General features: G+C 46.1%; 1 protein-coding gene across 2 annotated transcripts in view; it reads right to left on the reverse strand.

Moving 5' to 3' along the window:
* Window positions 1–21,167, reverse strand: part of LOC143829070 (adenylate cyclase type 10-like) — a 72,580-nt gene that overhangs the window by 48,990 nt on the left and 2,423 nt on the right. Inside the window, exons 2-11 of one of the 2 annotated variants that reach the window (XM_077319369.1) lie at window positions 17,925–18,029; window positions 16,734–16,772; window positions 14,716–14,859; window positions 11,939–12,144; window positions 8,573–8,669; window positions 4,895–4,983; window positions 4,567–4,758; window positions 3,702–3,823; window positions 2,457–2,533; window positions 865–1,051 (exon numbers count right to left, since the gene is read on the reverse strand). In XM_077319369.1, coding sequence (XP_077175484.1) covers window positions 865–1,051; window positions 2,457–2,533; window positions 3,702–3,823; window positions 4,567–4,758; window positions 4,895–4,983; window positions 8,573–8,669; window positions 11,939–12,144; window positions 14,716–14,859; window positions 16,734–16,772; window positions 17,925–18,029 — 1,258 coding nt within the window. The remainder of the gene's footprint in view (window positions 1–864; window positions 1,052–2,456; window positions 2,534–3,701; window positions 3,824–4,566; window positions 4,759–4,894; window positions 4,984–8,572; window positions 8,670–11,938; window positions 12,145–14,715; window positions 14,860–16,733; window positions 16,773–17,924; window positions 18,030–21,167) is intronic. The other variant, XM_077319370.1, reaches the window with a different exon arrangement.

Consider the following 21,167-nt stretch of genomic DNA (forward strand, 5'->3'; position numbering starts at 1 on the left):
TCTGTAAAGGTTCCATTTTTTTACTTTTTACAGTTTGTTTACAGTCTTTGTGGGATTTCTTTATATTTGTTTATGTCATGTCAGCTATATGCTTTTTTCCCATATTTAATACAATTACAATTTTGGGGGGAATGAGTGGGCACCTTTTTTTCTTCAAGTACAACCCCCTGCTCAGTGCAGAATCAGCCTAAAGCAGGGGTAGTCAAACTGCGGCGCTCCAGATGTCCATGGACTACAATTCCCATGAACCCCTGCCAGCGAATGCTGGCAGGGGCTCATGGGAATCATAGTCCATGGACATCTGGAGCGCCGCAGTTTGACTACCCCTGAGCATCCATGAATGGTGGCAGGGGCTCATGGGAATTGTAGTCCATGGACATCTGGAGCGCCGCAGTTTGACTACCCCTGAGCATCCATGATAAGAAGAAGAAGAAGAGTTGGTTCTTATATGCCGCTTTTCCCTACCCGAAGGAGGCTCAAAGCGGCTTACAGTCGCCTTCCCATTCCTTCTTCCTATCTTCCAGGCCCTGATAAGTCTCTGCTTAATGATGGCCAGTGAGGGGGAACTCACCATCTCCATGGGCAGCCTAAGAAGCGCAGTCTGTTAGGGGCAGAGTTCTTTCAACCCTCAGGGGTGGCCAAACTGTGGCTCTCCAGATATCCATGGTCTACAATTCCCATGAGCCCTTGCCCAGCACCATGCTGGCAGGGGCTTATGGGAATTGTAGTTAACAAACATCTGAAGATCGACGGTTTGGCCACCACTGTGGGACGCCCCTCACTGGGGTCTGTGTCAACCACTGGAACATCTGTTCCGCCCAAACAAACTTCCCTCACCCAGCATTATAGGGAGGTGGTACTTACGTTCTCTCGGTGACAAGATATTTATAGATTGGTCCAGGGTTCCGGATTCCTTTCATTTCTGAATCTGGGAGCACTTGAAAGAAATAGTACGGCAACTTGGATTCCGCGTAGATGATTTCATCGCAGGTCACTAACCCCGGATGATACATCATCATCCGTGCAGCCAGGTTCACTTTCCGACCAATGACTAGAATCACAGGAAATGTGAACAACAGGGTGGCCTGGATCACAGTTCTCCATCAGCTCCTGATACATCACAGCATTTCTCATTGGTGAGTAACACAAGCAAACAGAGCCAAGGGTATGGGCAGGTTACCCTAATCAACAAGGGCAGCCCTTCTCGCCCTTGTTTAACAACGCTGGGCCAGGTGGGAGGGTGGGCTGCACTCCCCCCCCTCCCCCCCCCAGCTGAGAAACCCTACTGCCACGGAATGGGAATGGGAACAAAGAAGGTGCAAAAAATGTAAAACCGACACAATGCGTGAACATGGGCATAAGATGTTTTACAGGTGCTATTGGATACCTAAGGTTATTAGCAAAATGTCCAAACAAGCTGGTGGTAAATGTTGGAAATAGTCAACGTACTATTAGATCTCTTTTCCATATGTGGTGGAATTGGAAATGGATCAGAAGGTTTTGGATAAAAGTGCACGATAAATTGCAAACTGTGTTTAAGTTTGTGTTAGAGTCCAAATACATATTGTTAAGCGTTGAGTCTGCAGGTGTCCCGCAACAGAGTGCTGAATAGGGTCGTGTTTGGCGGCGTCCAAATGGGCCGCTCCGGGACACCGCAGCCAGCGCCTCACCACGGGGGGGGGGGGGGGGGAGGGTGCGCGGCCGCGCACCCTCCCCCCCCCTGTGGTGAGGCGCTGGCTGCAGCGTCCCGGAGCGGCCCATTCAGACGCTGCCGCACACAGCCCTAGTGCTGAGTTCCTTTTCTACACAACAGCATCAAGATGCATCATCGCCCCTGGATGGAAGCAGCAGCAGGCTCCCCACATGGACTCATGGAGCACAAAACTTAAAAAACTAGCAGTGGTTATTGTTAAAAAAAATTAAAAATGTATTATAAATAGAAAAAGAACATAAGCATGATGGAGAAAGTTGAATGAAACATCAAAGAAGAAGAGTTTGTATTTATATTCCGCTTTTCACTGCTTGAAGGAGTCTCAAAGCACACCACAGACACACCGTGAGGTAGGTGAGGCACATAGGGCTCTGAGAGAAATTGCTCTGTGAGAACAGCTTCCAATAAGACTATGGCTAGGCCCAGAATCACCTAGCTGGCTGCATGTGGAGGAGCGGGGAATTAAACCTGGCTCTCCAGATTAAAGCCACCTCTCTTAACCACTACGCCAGGCAGGCTCTCTAGACCAGGGGTAGTCAAACCCAGGAGCCCCTGCCAGCGAATGCTGGCAGGGGCTTGCGGGAATTGTAGTCCATGGACATCTGGAGGGCCGCAGTTTGACTACCCCTGCTCTAGACAGATGAGCGAGGAGAAGCTACAGGATTTCAGACAGGGGATAATCTTCCGACAAACTCCACAGCCTGCCTTGGATAATGAATAAGGAGACAGCCCACAAGGGTGTTACCTGTATATTCATGTCTCACATTATGGCCAACAACTCCACAGAAGACTGGTCCACTGGTGATCCCAATGGAGACAACACTAGGACAGAAACAGAGGAGCATGATGTCAGCAGCATGAAAGGAAACAGAAGAAGAAGAGCTGGTTTTTGAAACCCTGCTTTTTTACTACCTGAAGGAGTCTCAAAGTGGCTTACAACTGCCTTCTCTTCCTCTCTGCCCGGTTTGGCAAGGGGTTGTCATGTGACTGTGTTTGGATGCTGTTACACAGTTTACTGAGCCTCTTATGGCGCAGAGTGGTAAGGCAGCAGACATGCAGTCTGAAAGCTCTGCCCATGAGGCTGGGAGTTCATTCCCAGCAGCCTGCTCAGGGTCGACTCAGCCTTCCAACCTTCCGAGATCGGTAAAATGAGTACCCAGCTTGCTGGTGGGTAAACGGTAATGACTGGGGAAGGGAATGGCAAACCACCTCGTATTGAGTCTGCCATGAAAACGCTGGAGGGCGTCACTCCAAGGGTCAGACATGACTCAGTGCTTGCACAGGCGATACCTTTACACAGTTTACTAATGTAACAGGATTAACTTGCTTAAATATTCCCACTGTCATGACGGTCAGTTCTTAGTCTGACAAAGAGTACTTGCACTCGAAAGCTCACGCCGTGAATAAATCCTAGTTGATCTTAAAGGTGCTACTGGACTCTGACTTGATTGTGCTTAAAATAATAAAAACATTTTGTTGTGAAGAGACATAACTTTGCAGAGAAAGGAGAAAGAGAGAGAAAGACCTGTCTAACTGTTCTGTTCATTCTGTCTGTTCCAGAGGTGAGCAGGGAGGAAGTATGCTCAAAGGAGCAGGAAGGCTCCATTGTGCCAATCAGGGCGCTGGAGGAGATGATTTGAAAATATCAGGAAGTTCCCAGTCTCAGTATGCTAAACACACATTTCTTTGGTGCCCCCTGCAGGACATTCTCCATATTCTGTTCAAACATGCACACTGCAGATCTTGCAGATTCCAATAATACAACTATAATAGCATCAGGTGAATACAGCTGAGATTGGGATTAGGGTTGTGCTCCACGTTGTCCGTGGAACTGGGTGCTCCGGGACGCCGCAGCCAGCGCCTCACCACGGGGGGGGGAGGGTGCATGGCCGCGCACCCTCCCCCCCCACGGTGAGGCGCTGGCCGTGGCGTCCCGGAGCGGCCGGTTCGGACAACGTGGCGCACAACCCTAGAGTCTTACTTTACTTACCTAATTTTCATGAGAGAGCGTGCACAGAACCTGTGGATTTTATAGGCACAGTCGAGAGCCTGTGAGCTTTCGTTCGCCAGTTTGTCTCCAGGGAGACCGAACACACAAAGGAAAGTGCAGCCCTTTGGGGAGAGGGAAAGAAAGGAATATAATAAAGAGCTGACTCAAAGAGCAGCTATGCACCATCTGTGAAACCTGCATTCATAAGCCAGATTTATATGGACAGCTGTATGGGACAAAGGGGATGTGGATGGAGCCCAATGTGACACTAAAACTGGTTGGCCATTAATATTGCAACAGATTCCCCCCTCCCCCGTAATCCATTATGCAATCCAGAGAGCGTGAACAATGTACTAATAACTAATAGATCACAAATATGCCACCAATTATTTACTTGTTCATGCAAACCCACTTGTGTTGGGTTAGGAAAGCATGGCTCAGCTGCTTTGGAGGGAAACGCCTTTCTTCCACTTTCCCCCCTTTGTTGGGCTTCTGAATTGCTGTGGTGGTTAAAACATCCATAGTGCTTCCCCCAATACCGCTCCCTTCCCCCTGCTTTTTGTCACCGCAGAATCTTCTGTGGACTAAAAAAAATGTTCTTGGTTGACCATTAGAAACCTCCGAGGAAGATCGCGTGGTGAAAACGGGTGACAGAGTAAAAGTGGCACCGCATGGAACAACCATAGTGCTTCAGAGACGGCATTTTGCTACTCTTTAATAAACAATCTAGTGCAGGGGTAGTCAAACTGCGGCCCTCCAGATGTCCGTGGACTACAATTACCATGAGCCCCTGCCAGCAAATGCAGCATTGATACCAGCAATGAATAACGTTCAGTTTAGAACGATTGTTTGAAAATCTTCTTACTTTATCAAACATGAAGACCTTGTTGATTTTGCCTCGGAAGGGGTAGACTGTCCCTGTGATAAAGCTGTTGGCGTCCTGAATGGCCTTTGTCAAGTGATAGATATTGGCGCTCCCAAGAAACTGCAGGTTGACGAAGACGATGGTCACCGGGCGAAGCTCCGATAAGTACTCCAGTGGCTGGCCATCATCGATCTGAAAAACAGGCCAGTCTCTCTCCACCTTCTATGATACTAGGGAGGAAGAAGCCTTTCTATTCCCGTCACACCACCATCCTTAAGGTTTCACGAACACACTTTAAAAAGAGCCATTCAAACTCTTGGTGAAGTACCTTTCTCAAGACATTCCTTGTCACAAATTTTCTGAGTCCTTTCTCAAGTTCTTCATTTGGAGGCAGGACTGAGGTGTTTCTTAGAATGCCTGGGGATGAAAAGAGGAGATTTTGAATGAGAAAATTAAGGACAGCAGGCATAGTACAGAACTGAAGCAGGAAAGATATTCTCTTCTGATATTATAAAACTTTTCGCCTGTGACTTGTAAGGGTCTTTCTGCTCAGCACTAACAGGTAATAAAACTGCAATTTTACCTTTAAAAATCTGGCAGAATACTCAGTTTTATTAGGTTTTAATAATAGCCCATAAGCCATACATCTATTGATCGATGAATTTAAAAAGAGAATAAGACAGAAGTCTGCTATGTGAACAATTTTGACAAACCGCTCAAAAACAATCACAATCTTACATTATCAGGGAAGGAGGAATATTTCAAAATCCATTTTCTCAAATATTTATCTCTTTCTGCTTCATATTTTGGACAGGAGAAGAAAATATGGGATAATGAATCTCCAGAAACTCTAAAGAAACCAATTGTAAGTGGATTTTATTATTTATTAATAGATTTATATAATGCCTCTCTTGGACGTACAGAAATTTAAACTCTGTAAAACCAGTCTATTCCACATACAAAAGAATATAAAAACAGATTAAAACTTTGAACCACAGTTAGACGCAGCAGCATCCACTAAGATTACTGGCTTCAGTGAATTATAGCCTGCCAGGTTGATGGAGTGACCATCAGGGTTTTCCCTCTTAGACCGTTTATGCACTGGAGGTTTCATGCCGGGCTGCAGGCTGGAGTTTTAGTCATGGCAGGTTGCCCCACCTCTTCCTGTACCCACACGGGGGAGCATTTGGACTGGTGCACCTCATCTGCCCCCAATTTGTGCTCCTGCACAGGAGCTGGGGCAGTGAAGTTCCCAGTGCATAAATGGTCATATAAAGCATCTTGCCTTTACAGAAAAGAGAGTGAACTTTGTACAAAGATATCTGCAAGGTGCCTTGGCAGCTTTCCTGATGCAGGGGGAAAGGCCCCTCCTCACACACACACCATCTACTTGAAGATGGACAAGATTAAAAAGATAAGCAGGGGCCTTGAGTTGATTGGATACATGTTTATCTAACTTTGTACACGTGCTTAATCAGATAATGACAGAATTTCGACATGTTATTCGGACTATAAAAATCTGTACCTGGTGTGACGCTGGCTGGACAATGGCTTTCAGCCACGACAAAGGGCCACCCCTTTTAATGCTGCAGCTATTAACATGGTAATTGAAAGAATTCTCTGCCATTGTGCATAATTTGGGCCTCTCCCCACAATAGGTTAAAACAAGCCTAAACTCCCTAATGTTGGATGCATCAAGGTTGTCGGGTACTAGGAGGTGTCAAAAGAGGAAAGAAAAGCAGAAGAGGTGGGAGGAACTTAAAGCAGGTACAAAAAATCTACCAACAAAGATTCTCGCTCCTTAGGTGAAATATCAACGTAAGGAGCAAGAATCTTTGTTCCCTCCACCCTCCCATCCCCTCTCCTTACCTTCTGTCTTCCATGGCTGCATGGGCAGGGCCAGCCCAGCAACGAGCAGCTCTGCCAGTCTCCCCCCCCCCTGCCCCAGTCTCCTGCGGCTGCCTTTGGCCTCTTCGGAAGACTGGCGGCAGCGACACCAGAGCATTTAGTGTGCCTCAGTGCTCTGGCGCCGCTGCCCATCCATTGGCGCAGTCCTTGGGTGTGGGATGACAGGTGTCACATCCGTCTACTGCTTGCATTTGGGGGACCGCACCAGAAGATGTTTCACATCAACAAACACTCCAGAAGTTTGAAACAGACACGTGAGAAATTAGGTCAGGGTTGAATGGGGATATATATATAAGGAAAGGGGTGGGGGAGTGATAGTTACTGTCACATTGCAAAGAAGTCTGTGGGACCAATGAAGATGACCAGGGTCTTGAAGAAGGAGAGAGGCCAACACACAGGAGGTGGTGTGTGCAGGGTGCCAAGAAACACAGACACAGGTGCTAGGCGTTCTACTTTTAAAGGAAAATCGTAACCTTGGGCTGACATGTTTTCCCCTAGAACAATCTGCTTAATGTGGTTTCTGCGGTTAACAAAGAACTAGAAGGCTGGTGATGAGTTTGTCTACAGGAAGGTCAAAGCATAGGGTGGAACCTCAGAAATTTCCCAGACTCCAAACCAGGGGTAGTCGAACTGCAGCCCTCTAGAACAGGGGTAGTCAAACTGTGGCCCTCCAGATGTCCATGGACTACAATTCCCAGGAGCCCCTGCCAGCAAATGCTGGCAGGAATTCCGGGGAATTGTAGTCCATGGACATCTGGAGGGCCGCAGTTTGACTACCCCTGCTCTAGAAGATGTCCATAGACTACAATTCCCATGACCTCTGGAGGGATCATGGGAATTATAGTCCATGGACATCTGGAGGGCCGCAGTTTGATTAACCCTGCTCCAAACAATAACTGTGATTGAAATTACTTTGTTGATGGATTAACAGAGTTTGAGTCCGGGGGCACCACCAAAGTTTTATTCCTGGGGTAAGCATTGGGGGCACACCCACACATTTCAAACTTTGTTGTGCTGATAAGTCTTTAAGGTGTCACTGGGCTCAAACTTTGTTCTCTTGCTTCAGACCAAGACGGCCATCTGCCTGAATCCATTCTCGGTTGACCAAAGTTTGACAGTGTTGGGTGGATCCATTGCATGTGCTTTGTGAAATATTCTGGCTCTCTACTTTGCCATAAGTACCTGGGATCTATGGGGAAACTGACTGTAAGTGAACCATCCTTGCTTCATAGTTGAGCTCAGAGTAGTGAGATGGCCAAACCAAATAGGAAAATGGTATGGACAGAGAGTGAGATGGCTTCAGATGCATTTCCTATCTGAGCCTAATTGTCTCATTTTCCTTCTGTTAGCTGAATACCATTCATCTACGTGGCTAAATCTACAGGAGTCTCTTTAGACTCCTTGTATTTGTTACCGGAAAAGTTTGCATTTGATTTAATAAAACACAGACTGCTAAACATAGAATTACAAGAAGTTTGTGGTAAAGCTAAATAGCTGCTCTCTAATGAGCTTGGGAATCACTCCAAGTTCTCAATCCCTAGTTGCTAATGCTATGCTATATGGGAGATTTCATTCATTCATTCATTCATTCATTCATTCATTCATTCATTCATTCATTCATTCATTCATTCATTCATTCATTCATTCATATACCGCCCTCCCTGAATGCTCAAGGTAATTCCAACAAATCCGTTTCCAACTACGCTTTGCCGTTGTGGACACTGCTTGGAATCAATTGCTCATGTTTTTTTTCCCTTCATTGTCCATTACATTTTAGTATCAGAGCTAGATTTCTTAACCTTCTGCTTTGCGAAAGAGAACCGCATTCTGAGGACTTTAAGATTCCGTTTCTTTTGCTGTCCTACAATCCTGCTTTAATTGAACCAGTTGCAGGATTTTTGTAATTTCCAATGAGGAGTCATAAATGTATTCTGTCCACTTTTAAGTAGGATGTCCACTTTTGTCGGCTTTGTTGGCATTGCTCTAGGACCGTTTGTTTATCGTTCTCCTTTTATATTTGCCAACAAAGGCTTTGTTGTTGTTGTTTGACATAGAAAGTTCTGCTTGTCAGATTGTTTGACATGGCAGTAAGACTTACCAGGACTGTCGGGGATATGATTATCCTCCAAGTGCTCTGCACACCTTTGATAGAACGCATCTAGATCAGACGTAGGGACGTCCTTAATTAACTTCAGCTGCAGGCAAAGAGAACTCGTTATTCATCCATGTTTGTTCCCAGCTGTCATGTTCACCCCTGGCTCATGCCATGCCATCCTTGACCAAAGCCCCAGAAGTCCTCTTGGGGCTCTGGCCCGGAGTTGCCTTCTCTTCCCCCCTCCCTGTTTCCCATCTTGAACCATATTGGTGTTCAGATGTTAAGATTGTGTCTTCCTGCCTTAAGTTGTCAAGTTGTAAACTGGGCTACCACCAGTTACCTGCTTTAGTGGGCATGCATTCTCCATGGGTTTTATTATTCTGACCTGTAGCTAAAGAACAGGACAGAATAATAGACAGCTGTACCTTGACTGCCACATAGAGGTAGCGATACCAGTGAGTACCAGAAAACACAGCAGTTGGGGTGCGTATAAAAATTGTCACTCCTACCTTCTTTGCAATAGAACTATTGTGGATTGGCTTTATGAAATCACCAAAAGAGTCAATGAAATGTGCTTGGCCCTTGAATTTTGACCGGGTAGGAAAGAAAAGGAGTCATCCATAACTGTTCATGTTTATAGCATCACTAGAAATTAAGCCCGCTGTAGAAGAAAGACAGCGGGCGCTAGCGAAGGGGGAGGCAGACTGTAGGCAAAGAAGGAAGAAGAGGAAAGGAGGTATGGGAGGGAGAAAGAAGGGCAAGGGGTGGTTGAAAGGATGGGTAGAAGGGAGAAAGGAAGAAAGAAAGTGAAGGAGAAAGACAGGAAGCAAGTAAGAGGGAGAGACAGAGAGCCAGGAAGGAGATGGAGAAATAAAGGAAGTCAAGAAGTCAGGAAGGAAGAAGGAAGAAAGGAAGGAAGGCAGGCAGAGAGGTAGGTGAAAGGGGAGGGGACAGGGTGTGTGTGAAGGGTGGGGGGGAATCGTGAGGGGGGTGAATCAGGAGGGGGAGGTGGCGAGGGAAGAGGGGGTAGAGAGGAGTGTGTGCATGGGTGTGTGCGGTGGGGGAAGGGCTGGGCCATGCGGCCAATGGGAAACCGGGCTTTGCGTGGCTCCCCATTGGGTGCTTGGCCCTGGAGTGGTACTTGGAGGGCCCAATCAGGAGCCGCTTCGTGGCTCCTGATTGGGCCCTCCGAGTTTTTATCCTGGACAGAGCCCGCCCTTTCTCCTCCCCCTTAGAGCTTACTCTTTTATTTATTCCACTCCACAGGAGCGGTTAAAGATTGTGTATAAAATGGAATACAAAGGCCTGCACACTGTCTCATACTGTATCATAAGAACTGTAGTTCCTTAGTTCTAGTCCATGCATTCTAGCACCATAAATTGTCACGATGCTACAAATTTCACATTCCTTCTGCTCTCTGATCGGGTGTACGTGCATGTGTTATTTCTACTGGTTGTGTGCCTGCACTGTGTCTGTTTCTTTTCTTTACCACACAGGTTTTGCTCCCTCTAGTGGTTGCTTCGATCTTTCATAGTGTCTCCTTGTTTAGGACACACTTCTGCTCCCTCTAGAGGTTGCTTTGATCTTTCATAATTTCTCCTTTTTAAGGCACTCTTTTACTCCCTCTAGTGGTTGCTTTGATCTTTCATAGCTGATGCTCCATTCTTTCTCCCCTGAGTAGCACTTTAAAAGTTCTCATAAAAGTCCTGGGGAAACAGCTATAAAAAAACCAAAGATACCTCTACAAGGAGCAAAACACAGGTGGTAAAGGGGAAAAAATGTAGTAGAGGCACGCAACTGATAAAATAACATGTGCAGGAAAAGTTCTCTGTACAAGTCTCTCTTTATTGTTGCTATTAATTGAAAAAATATTATAGAAATAATGTTAAGTATAAAATAATATTTCTGGCATTCCTGTTCTGATTTGTGACTTATGGAGTTTTGATTTTGCAAGCAGCTTTGAACTTAGCTTTATTCATATCACAGAGTCTATTGCACCCTTTGAAACACTAGATATCAAAACAAAAGAGCATTGCCTGCAAAAAAGTTTTTGTACCCTGCTTTTTGCTACCCAGTGGAATCTCAAAGTGGATTATAATTGCCTACCCTTCCTGTTCCCAGAACAGACCTCACCTACCTTGTGAAGTAGGTGAGGCTGAGGCAGCTCTGAGAAAATTGGGACTGGGACAAGTTCACCCAGCTGGCTGCATGAGGAGGAGTGGGAAATCAAAACCAGTTCTCCAGATTAAAGGCCACCATTTTTAACTGCTATACCAGCTGGCTCACCACACAGGTATGTTGGTGATGTCGGGGGGGGGCAATGCTCTGGTTTGGGGGCAAAACTTTATGGTAGGTTTCTGATTCTACCAAGGAGGGTTTGCTCACAAAGCAGAGTGTTGCCCCCAATGTGTCTATGTCACTTCTGGATGACATAGGTAGGCATGTTTCTGGCTCTCTCAGAGAATGATAATCAGCCAACAGAACACAGTGGTGGGATTTGGCTACCCTTCAATACTGCCAATCAGGAATGTTATAAAATCAGAACAAGCAGTAATAAATGACAGGCTAAACACAATTTGCCCATAAGAAGAAGAGTAGATTTTTTATACCTTGCTTTTCTCTACTGTCATATCCCGTGTCTAGGGTAGTTCTGGAAGGTTGGCATAGGGCTTAATTGGGTCAATCTAACTCCTTCCTCAACCCCCCCCCCCACCTCTGCTCTCTTGGTTTACTTTCATCTGTATTTACAACCAGAAAGCACATCTGCCCATTCCCCCCCTCCTGCCCCCCCGAACTTGGTCTTATGTATCAGTGTCCTTGGCTCACAGAGAGGTGACAAAACAGCCAGCTGCTGCTGCTGATCTACCATCTGGGGAAGGAGACTAGATGTCCCCAGAATTCACACCTAAATGATCAAAGTGAACAACTGTTCCCACCTGAACCCCCAGACCTATATCAGACTGGGGAGAATCATAATTCCTTATCTCTGCATGTTCTGCTCTGCTTTGTGGATGTTCTCAATAAAGACTGCCTTTCCTTATACATTCTATGGAATTTTGTTGGAATTTTATCTGAAAGAAGGCCTCTTCTATGCACCAGAATCCTTGAGTTGCGACATCTACCCTACGGAGTCCCAAAATGGCTTACAATTGCCTTCCCTTCCTCTCCCTACAACTGCCACCTTGTGAGACAGGTAGGGCTGAGAGAGTTTTGAGAGAACTCTGACTGGCCCAAGGTCACCCAGCAGGCCTCAGGTGGACAAGGAGTGGGGACTCAAACCCAGTTCTCCAGATTAGAGTTTGCTGCTCTTAACCCCTACGGCAAGCTGGACTTCGTTTCTTTCAACAGCCCAGCTCTACCCATGCTCACCTTGACTGCTCGTACATCTGGGATCTTTTCTACCACAATTAATTTCCGGTGACAGAGCTCCCAACAATTGGGTGACAGAATGATTTCGCCGGCTTGTGCTAGGTTCTGAGCCAGGCGCACCTCGTCCACTGCCCGGCCAATGACCACAAAGTGTTGGTGCTTGTTGTTCCCAACAATAACTTTTGAGATGTGGCCTGCAGATAGCCCTGGCAAGACACAGAATATATTCATTGTGGAAACGGACCAATTCTTTAAAGATGTACCTTCAAACCAAACCCCGGGCTACAAACTCTTCATGGCTTAAGAAAATTCTTGTTTTCTTCCTTCCCTTTAATTCATGCTCAGCTACCCTCAGCATTCCTTGCATCTAGAAAATGTTCTAGAGCAGCGGTAGTCAAACTGCGGCCCTCCAGATGTCCATGGACTACAATTCCCAGGAGCCCCTGCCAGCGAATGCTGGCAGGGGCTCCTGGGAATTGTAGTCCATGGACATCTGGAGGGCCGCAGTTTGACTACCCCTGTTCTAGAGGGAGGACGTCTCTTTTTTAATTTAAAAAGTAATTTCCCTGCATCCTTGGGAAGTCCCTCAAGCTTCCAGGGACCACGGATGACCCCCCATTTGCTGCACTGCTGCAAGGCTCTCCACCCTCAGTCTCTGTTAGAAGGAGCAATGGGCTTAGTTCCCGTGAAATCGTCATTTGTTTTAACTACAGTTAACTTGTGAAACCAGAGTCCTGATTACAGAGCATCACTCAAGACCCGGTTTGCCTTGGCCTGTGGTGGTTTCATTGGGTGTTCCCAGGGAGCAAACAAAGATCAGGACACCGCATTCATGCAGTACACAAAATCATAATTAAGACTCACTGTTGTTAATAAAACAGCTCAGGACTTGGCAGACTCTAATTAACCGTAGTCAGTTGGGGAGCCTTGTTTAGTTTGGCCATATCTGAACTCAGCCATCAAGATACACTAATGAGGATAGGATACTTTTTAGCTTCTCCTCATTTCTTCAACCAGCCAGATTTTGGGCTGTTCCTCCTGCCCATTCCTTCTGAAATAGGGTTCCCAATCCCATGATGGGGTCCAGATGAGGGTTGGGCACTTTGGCTTGCTTCGGCTGCTTCGGCGATCATGGAAGCCCACAGCGCTGGGTGCTGTGGGCTTTCGTGATCACCAAAGCGGCCGAAGCAAGCCAAAACGCCCAACCCTAGTCTGGATTTCTCCTGGAATTAGAATCATAGAGTTGGAAGGGACCTCATGGGTCATCTAGTCCAACCCCCTGCACTATGCAGGACACTCACATCCCAATCGCTCATCTACTGTAACCTTCCACCCCCTTGAACCTTCACAGAATTAGCCTCTCCGTCAGATGGCTATCTAACCTCTGTTTAAGAATTTCCAAAGATGGAGAACCTCCCACCTCCCGAGGAAGCCTGTTCCACTGAGAAACCGCTCTAAGTCAAGAACTTCTGGATGTTTATATGGAATTTCTTTTGAATTAATTTCATCCCATTCGTTCTGGTTTGTCCCTCTGGGGCAAGAGAGAACAATTCTGCTCCATCCTCCATATGGCACCCTTTTAAATACTTGAAGATGGTTATCAGATCCCCTCTCAGTCGTCTCCTCTCTAGGCTAAACAGACCAAGTTCCCCCAACCTTTCCTCATACGTCTTGGTCTCCAAACCCCTCACTATCTTTGTTGCCCTCCTCTGGACACGTTCCAGTTTGTCAACATCCCTCTTCAACTGGGGTGCCCAAAACTGAACACAGGACTCCAAGTGAGGCCGAGCCAGAGCAGAGTAAAAATTACAACTGCAGAGATTAGTTCCCCTGGAGAAAAGGGCAGGAAGGTGGACTCAAGAGCATCACCTCCATGCAAAGCTCCCTCCTTTCCCCAGACTCCTCTTTCCCCTTGCATCGTCCCCAGATCTTTAGGAATTTTCAAAACTGGAACTGCAACCCTATTCTGGAAGAGAGGGATTCCCAACTAGGGATCCATGAGAGTTCCCCAGGGGTCACATGGCCTTTCCCAGCAGTCTGGATGGCTACTGACATCACTAGACATCCCTGGAGCCTCCACAATGGAAGCAGTAAATACCTGACTGGTTGGCAGGCTCTCACATTTTAGATCCACACCCACTTCCACACCACTTCCAGGGTTCCTTGAAGCCTGACAAATATTTTAGGGGTTCCTTCATGGTTGAAAGGCCAAAAAAGGCTGGCTTGTACGGGTTAGGGCAGGGGTAGTCAAACTGTGGCCCTCCAGATGTCCATGGACTACAATTCCCAGGAGCCCCTGCCAGCAGGACCCCCTGCCAGCAATTCCCAGGAGCCCCTGCCAGGCTTCTGGGAATTGTAGTCCATGGACATCTGGAGGGCCACAGTTTGACTACCCCTGGGTTAGGGTCATGTGCAGCAGTGTACAAATCGGCCATTCCAGGAGCTCCGCGCCTGCGTGTGTGCACCAAGTTATGCACCAGCATCCGTGTCTCCCCCCCCCCCCTGCGGCACGGCCAATTCGGACGCTGCTGCACAAAACCCTAGCCTATATCATCAATTTCCAGAGACAGCAGAGTGTGCCAGTCAAAAGAAGGGCTGCTTTTGCAGACTGGCATCTGTATTACCAGCTGGGTGGTCAAGGGCCTAAGAACAAAGACCCCACTCCCCCCCAAACAGACTTACTACCTTCTATTACCCTCCCCCCCACCCAGGGTGACCACCATCTTACGACAAGCCCAAGGACGTTCAGAACTTTGTCCACGGAGGGGAGACGGCACCTATCTTTATCCGCATTGTCAGGCCCACATCTGTCTCACGAACTCCATAGTACTGCTGGATGCTCAAGCTGCACTTGAGTGCCAGGGTGATGATGTCATTTATATGCGCACGATGCACCTTCCAGAGGGCCAGCAATGCATCACCTACAGAGAAGGGGAAGAAAAGATTGGACTTGTCTATTTACTTATCCCAGGGAGCCCAAGGGTGGTGCCCGTAAACACAATGGCGTCCCGTGACACCATTTCTGATTAGAGGTGTGCGCCGCATCATCTGAATTGGCCACGCCGGGCCACCGCAGCCAGCGCCTCCCCGCGGCGGCCCGGAACAGCCAATTCGGACGACGTGGAGCACACCCCTATTTCTGAAGCCCTCCAAGTGTTTTCAGGGAGTAGCAGGGCCAGGTAGGCCTTTTCCCCAGCAAGGTTTCTGACTAGCTATTGGAGATTTGATTGGCTGTACAAATTATTTTTTAAATGTTACTTTGGCAGTAGCTGAGCTGACTGCACAAGGTTCTACAGCAGGGGTAGTCAAACTGCAGCCCTCCAGATGTCCATGGACTACAATTCCCAGAAGCCCCTGCCAGCATTCGCTGGCAGGGGCTTCTGGGAATTGTAGTCCATGGACATCTGGAGGGCCACTGTTTGACTACCCCTGTTCTACGGTATGTTACTGAAGTTAAGCTAAGGCAATCATTTTGTGGCTGGCTCGGCCTCCTGGGGCAGCCATTTTTGTGGCGGCCATTTTGCTGCTACACTCTTCATGCCGTGTCAAAATTCCAGATGCGCCCACAGGCTCAAAAAGATTGCGGATCCCTGCCTCTTACGGTTTCCAAGCCACTGTTCAGCTGCCATTCTTAAAGCAGCTGTGACAATTTTCAAGCAAAATATCTCTGGCCTCTGCCTGAGGGGGGGGGGGGAACCCTAATAGCCCTGAATCAGAGTATTTATGTAATGCTAACCAATTACTGTAGGCATCATGTCAGGATCAGGCATCTGATCTCTGCCATGATTTGTGATTGGTATTGGGCATACACACATTTTAACCCAGGGTTTTCCAGCCTTTTGACCATGGAAGAACCTCTGAAATATTTTTCAGGCTTCGAGGAAGCCCATCAGTGGAGAGATGAGTGGTGCCATGCCCCTTCACAGAGGTGGGCACAGAAGGAAGATGCAGGAGTCAGCAAGTCAACTGATGCATCATTTACTGTTTCCCTTGTGGAGAAAGAGACGAGGCCTGTAGAGCAATTGGAGAAGTGGGCTCCAGGGACGTCAGCAGGCCCTCTGAACTTCTGGGAAAGACAACCCCGGGTAAACTCTCGCGTAACCCCAGGATTCCCTAGACCCTGGAGGTATTTTGCACGGAGCCAAATAAAACAGTTTTAAAAACAACTAGTTTAGACCGCTTTATTATACTACAATCGTTGTTCTGTATTGAATATAGTCTGTTGAAAAACTACGCTGCAATGCTTTCTGCATGGAACAATTCATAGCCCTGCCCACTGTAGATTTGCCAGCTCCACTTGCTAGACTCTATTAGAAACTCAGTGACATGCTTTGTTCTCTAATGCAGTCACTAATCTGCATAACCAAGGAGTTTCTCTGCATGACTAATATCGCGCCTGAGACAGGCAGGAGATAAATGTATCGGTGAAAAGCGTCTTTCAGAAACAATGCTTAAAAGACACTTAATGCACCGAAGAGGCAGTTCGCCATGCAGAGGAAAATCAGTTTTGCAGAGTAAATTCACTCTCCTGTGCAGAGATCAGAAAAAACACGATGTATTTATTGAGTTTTCATCAGCCTTTTCCATCATGCGGAATAGGCCCTGGTTAAGAATACCTGGTTCAGCCTATTTGACAGAGTCAGATGAAAGTTACTAGACTCCAATTTCAGACTCAACCAGGCTATTATCTCCCAAACAGATTAATAATTAATTATTGATTGATTGATATTTACAAGATTCATACCCTGGGCTCTCTAATTTTTTTTTTTTAACCATCTTTCTCTGTGATTTTTACCTGCAAATTTCAGTATGTCGCCTCCAAAATTCAGCACCTCTGTTGATGAAAGAAAGTGAGAGCACAAGTCACAGGGGATAAATAAATTTGCATTGAATTAGGGGAGAAACTCACAATGAAGTTTTGTAAGCCATGTAAATAAGCTTGTAGTGAGATCAACCAAAATGAGGCACACCAGCATGCACGTTTCCTGTATGGGAGTGGTTCTTGGAGCCAAAATTCCTCGAACCAAAATTCACTGGCGATTACTATTTTGGATTAACAAGGTTCCTGAGAAACAGCTTTACCCCAGGCTTAAAATTAATAGTCATTCTTTTTTTCCTTGGAAGGTGTTTGGGTGACCGTGAATTCTCCACAATGTTAAATAAAAGAAAACAAAATCACAGTTCCTCAGGACTCTTTGGAGGTTGTCATGACATTGTAAATGGGTATAAACTGAAAGTAAGCCCTAGGCTTAGCTGTGGGTTTACTGAAATTCTTAGCTCTCTGAAGGCTGATACCTGCTCTTAGGATTTCCACTTCCTTTCACAGGCTAGACCAGGGGTGGCCAAACTGTGGCTGACAAAGAGTTCTTGCCCTCGAAAGCTCACGCCCTGAATAAATCTTTGTTGATCTTAAAGGTGCTACTGGACTCTGATTCTATTGACTTTGCTTTGGACTGCTTGGTGTGGTCTCAGTTCTGTCACGGTTGGGGATCGTCAGCCGAGCTGCTCTCCTAAGATCCTGACAGTCTGGTTCAGGCCAGCCCGTTTTGCTTCTCTCTTTTAGTGGGAAAGTTTGGATGGTGCCTATCCCTACTCCAGACTGCAGGAACCCGTTTCTCCTGGAGAAAATGGCTATTTTGGACGGTGAACTCTGTGGGATGACACAACCCGAGTTCAAACACTTACAATCATGCTAAACAGCAAAGATTACTCAACACAAACATTTGGACAGTATAACATGAGCCCTCGATGAATCATGCAGGCAGAGATGACACAGGATGAAATTACGATGGCTGATTGATTATGAATCAAATGTTCCGCCCAAATGTATCACAGACTATCAATACACCCATTTGTTAGCATGGGGCCCCTATGCTTGTGGGGCCCCTGGGCAACTGCCTAATGTGTGTGCATGTGTTAAGACTATGAAAAGGAGAGATGGGTCATTCTTCTTGTGACAGATTATACTCACGGCTGCCAAACTCACCCTCCACAATGTCACCCACATATTGATTGAGCGTCTGGGTCAGCTGGTCAGCACCATAGTCCAAGTTTGAGCTCATGCTGAAGGTCTCTGTCAGTGCTGTGAAACCTTGAATGGGCATAAACAGAAGATGCCTGGCAGATCTGTATCTTACTAGCTTTTGCACTGATGAAAGAGGAAGGAGCGGATCCCGTTGGACCATGTAGAAGTTATGAATCAGACCACTTATTGCCTGATGCATTTACCTGGGAACAATTTGCATCGTAAAACGTAATGCCGTATTTAATGGAAAGGAAGGTGACCCTGAACATCAGATAGCTCCCCAAAACAAACACAAATTATTACTTGCAATTGTAACTTGCATGTGGATTTAAGAAGACTTTTTAAAATGGCATATCTGGGGAGGGAAAAACACCCTAGTCTGGCATTTTGAGTAAATGCTGTAGGTTGAAGCAAATGTCTACTTTGCAATTTACACTGCATCAGAAATGCATATGAAAGGAACACCACATTCTGACCAACATAAAAGAGCTTGCCATTCCATCAATAAATACAATGTGCAATACATAGATGCGCTGTTGTGTCTGTGTGATATGCACATCAATCCTCTTTCTTTCCTCCAGATGCTGAAGTTGCCCTGAGAGACAGGAATAGGTTTCCTGCCTCCCCCAAATGGAGCAGATATTAAAGGGAGCAATCTGCAAACATCTGGAGGACAATTTGGTGATCCAAGGAAGTCAGCATGGATTTTTCTCCAACAGGTCCTGCCAGACCAACCTGGTTTCCTTTTTTGACCAAGTGACAGGTTTGCTGGATCGTGGAAATTCGGTGGATGTCGCTTACTTGGATTTTAGTAAAACTTTTGATAGGGTTCCCCATGATGTTCCGATGGATAAATTGAAGGACTGCAATCTGGATTTTCAGATAGTTAGGTGGATAGGGAATTGGTTAGAGAACTGCACTCAAAGAGTCGTTGTCAATGGTGTTTCATCAGACTGGAGGGATGTGAGTTGCGGGGTACCTCAGGGCTCAGGGCTCGGTCCGATACTTTTTAACGTACTTTTTAACATATTTATTAATGATCTAGATGAGGGGGTGGAGGGACTACTCATCAAGTTTGCAGATGACACCAAATTGGGAGGACTGGCAAATACTCCAGAAGACAGAGACAGAGTTCAATGAGATCTGAACACGATGGAAAAATGGGCAAATGAGAACAAGATGCAATTTAATAAAGATAAGTGTAGAGTTCTGGACGTGGTTAAACAAGAAATGAGAAGACTGAACATCGACATTTTAGGAATCAGTGAACTAAAATGGACAGGAATGGGTGAATTTAATTCAGATGACCATCAGGTATACTACTGTGGACAAGAATCTCGCAGAAGAAATGGAGTAGCATTCATAATCAATAAGAGAGTAGGAAAAGCAGTCTTGGGATACAATCCCCAAAATGACAGAATGATCTCAGTTCGAATCCAAGGCAAACCATTCAACATCACAGTGATCCAGGTCTACGCCCCAACCACTGCTGCTGAAGAGGATGAAGTTGATCAGTTCTATGAAGCCCTACAACACCTTCTAGAAGCAACGCCCAAAAATGATGTGCTTATCATCATGGGGGATTGGAATGCTAAAGTAGGAAGCCAAAAGATAACCGGGATAACAGGCAAGTTTGGCCTTGGAGTACAAAATGAAGCAGGGCACAGGCTGGTAGAATTTTGTCAAGAGAATACAATGGTCATAGCAAACACTCTTTTCCAGCAACCCAAGAGACGACTCTACACATGGACATCACCAGACGGTCAACACAGAAATCAGATTGACTATGTGCTCTGCAGCCAAAGATGGAAAAGTTCTATCCAGTCAATAAAAACAAGACCAGGAGCTGATTGTGGTTCAGATCATGAGCTTCTTGTTGCAAAATTTAGGCTTAAATTGAAGAAAGTAGGGAAAAGCACTAGGCCACTCAGGTATGAACTAAATCATATCCCTGACGAATACACAGTGGAGGTGACAAATAGATTTAAGGAATTAGATCTGATAGACAGAGTGCCTGAAGAACTATGGACGGAGGTTCGCAACATTGTACAAGAGGTAGCAACTAAAACCATCCCAAAGAAAAAGAAATGCAAGAAATCAAAATGGCTGTCTGAGGAAGCTTTACAAATAGCTAAGGAGAGAAGGGAAGTGAAAGGCAAGGGAGAAAGAGAAAGATACACCCAATTGAATGCAGAATTCCAGAGAAAAGCTAGAAGAGATAAGAATGCCTTCTTATATGAACAGTGCAAACAAATAGAAGAAAACAATAGAATGGGGAGGACCAGAGATCTTTTCAAGAAAATTGGAGATATGAAGAGAACGTTTCATGCAAAGATGGGTATGATAAGGGACCAAAATGGTAGGGACCTCACAGAAACAGAAGAGATCAAACAAAGGTGGCAAAATTATACAGAAGAACTATACAAGAGCGAGCTTAACATCCCTGATGACCACAATGGGGTAGTTACTGACCTGGAGCCAGACATCCTGGAATGTGAAGTCAAATGGGCCTTAGGAAGTCTGAGCAACGATAAAGCTAGTGGTGCTGACAGCATTCCAGTTGAACTATTCAAAATCTTAAAGGACGATGCAGTAAAAGTGCTACACTCAATATGCCAGCAAATTTGGAAAACTCAACAATGGCCACAGGATTGGAAAAGGTCAGTTTACATTCCAATCCCAAAGAAGGGCAATGCCAAAGAATGTTCAAACTACTGCACCATCGCACTAATTTCTCATGCTAGCAAAGTTATGCTCAAAATCCTACAAGCTAGGCTCCAGCAATATGTGGACCGAGAACTTCCAGAAGTACAGGCAGGATTTCGAAGAGGCAGAGGAACTAGAGATCAAATTGCCAACATACGCTGGATCATGGAGAAAGCTAGGGAGTACCAGAAGAACGTCTACTTCTGCTTCATTGACTATGCTAAAGCCTTTGATTGTGTGGAGCACAACAAATTGTGGCAAGTTCTTAAAGAGATGGGAATACCAGAGCATCTTATTTGTCTCTTGAGAAACTTATATGCAGGTCAAGAAGCAATAGTGAGAACTGAACATGGAATCACTGACTGGTTCAAAATTGAGAAAGGAGTTCGGCAAGGCTGTATACTGTCGCCTTGCCTATTTAACTTGTATGCAGAGCACATCATGAGAAATGCGGGATTAGAGGAGTCACAAATTGGGATCAAGATTGCAGGGAGAAAT

This window comes from Paroedura picta, chromosome 2 (assembly GCF_049243985.1).
Source record: "Paroedura picta isolate Pp20150507F chromosome 2, Ppicta_v3.0, whole genome shotgun sequence".
NCBI classification, from domain to species: Eukaryota; Metazoa; Chordata; class Lepidosauria; order Squamata; family Gekkonidae; genus Paroedura; species Paroedura picta.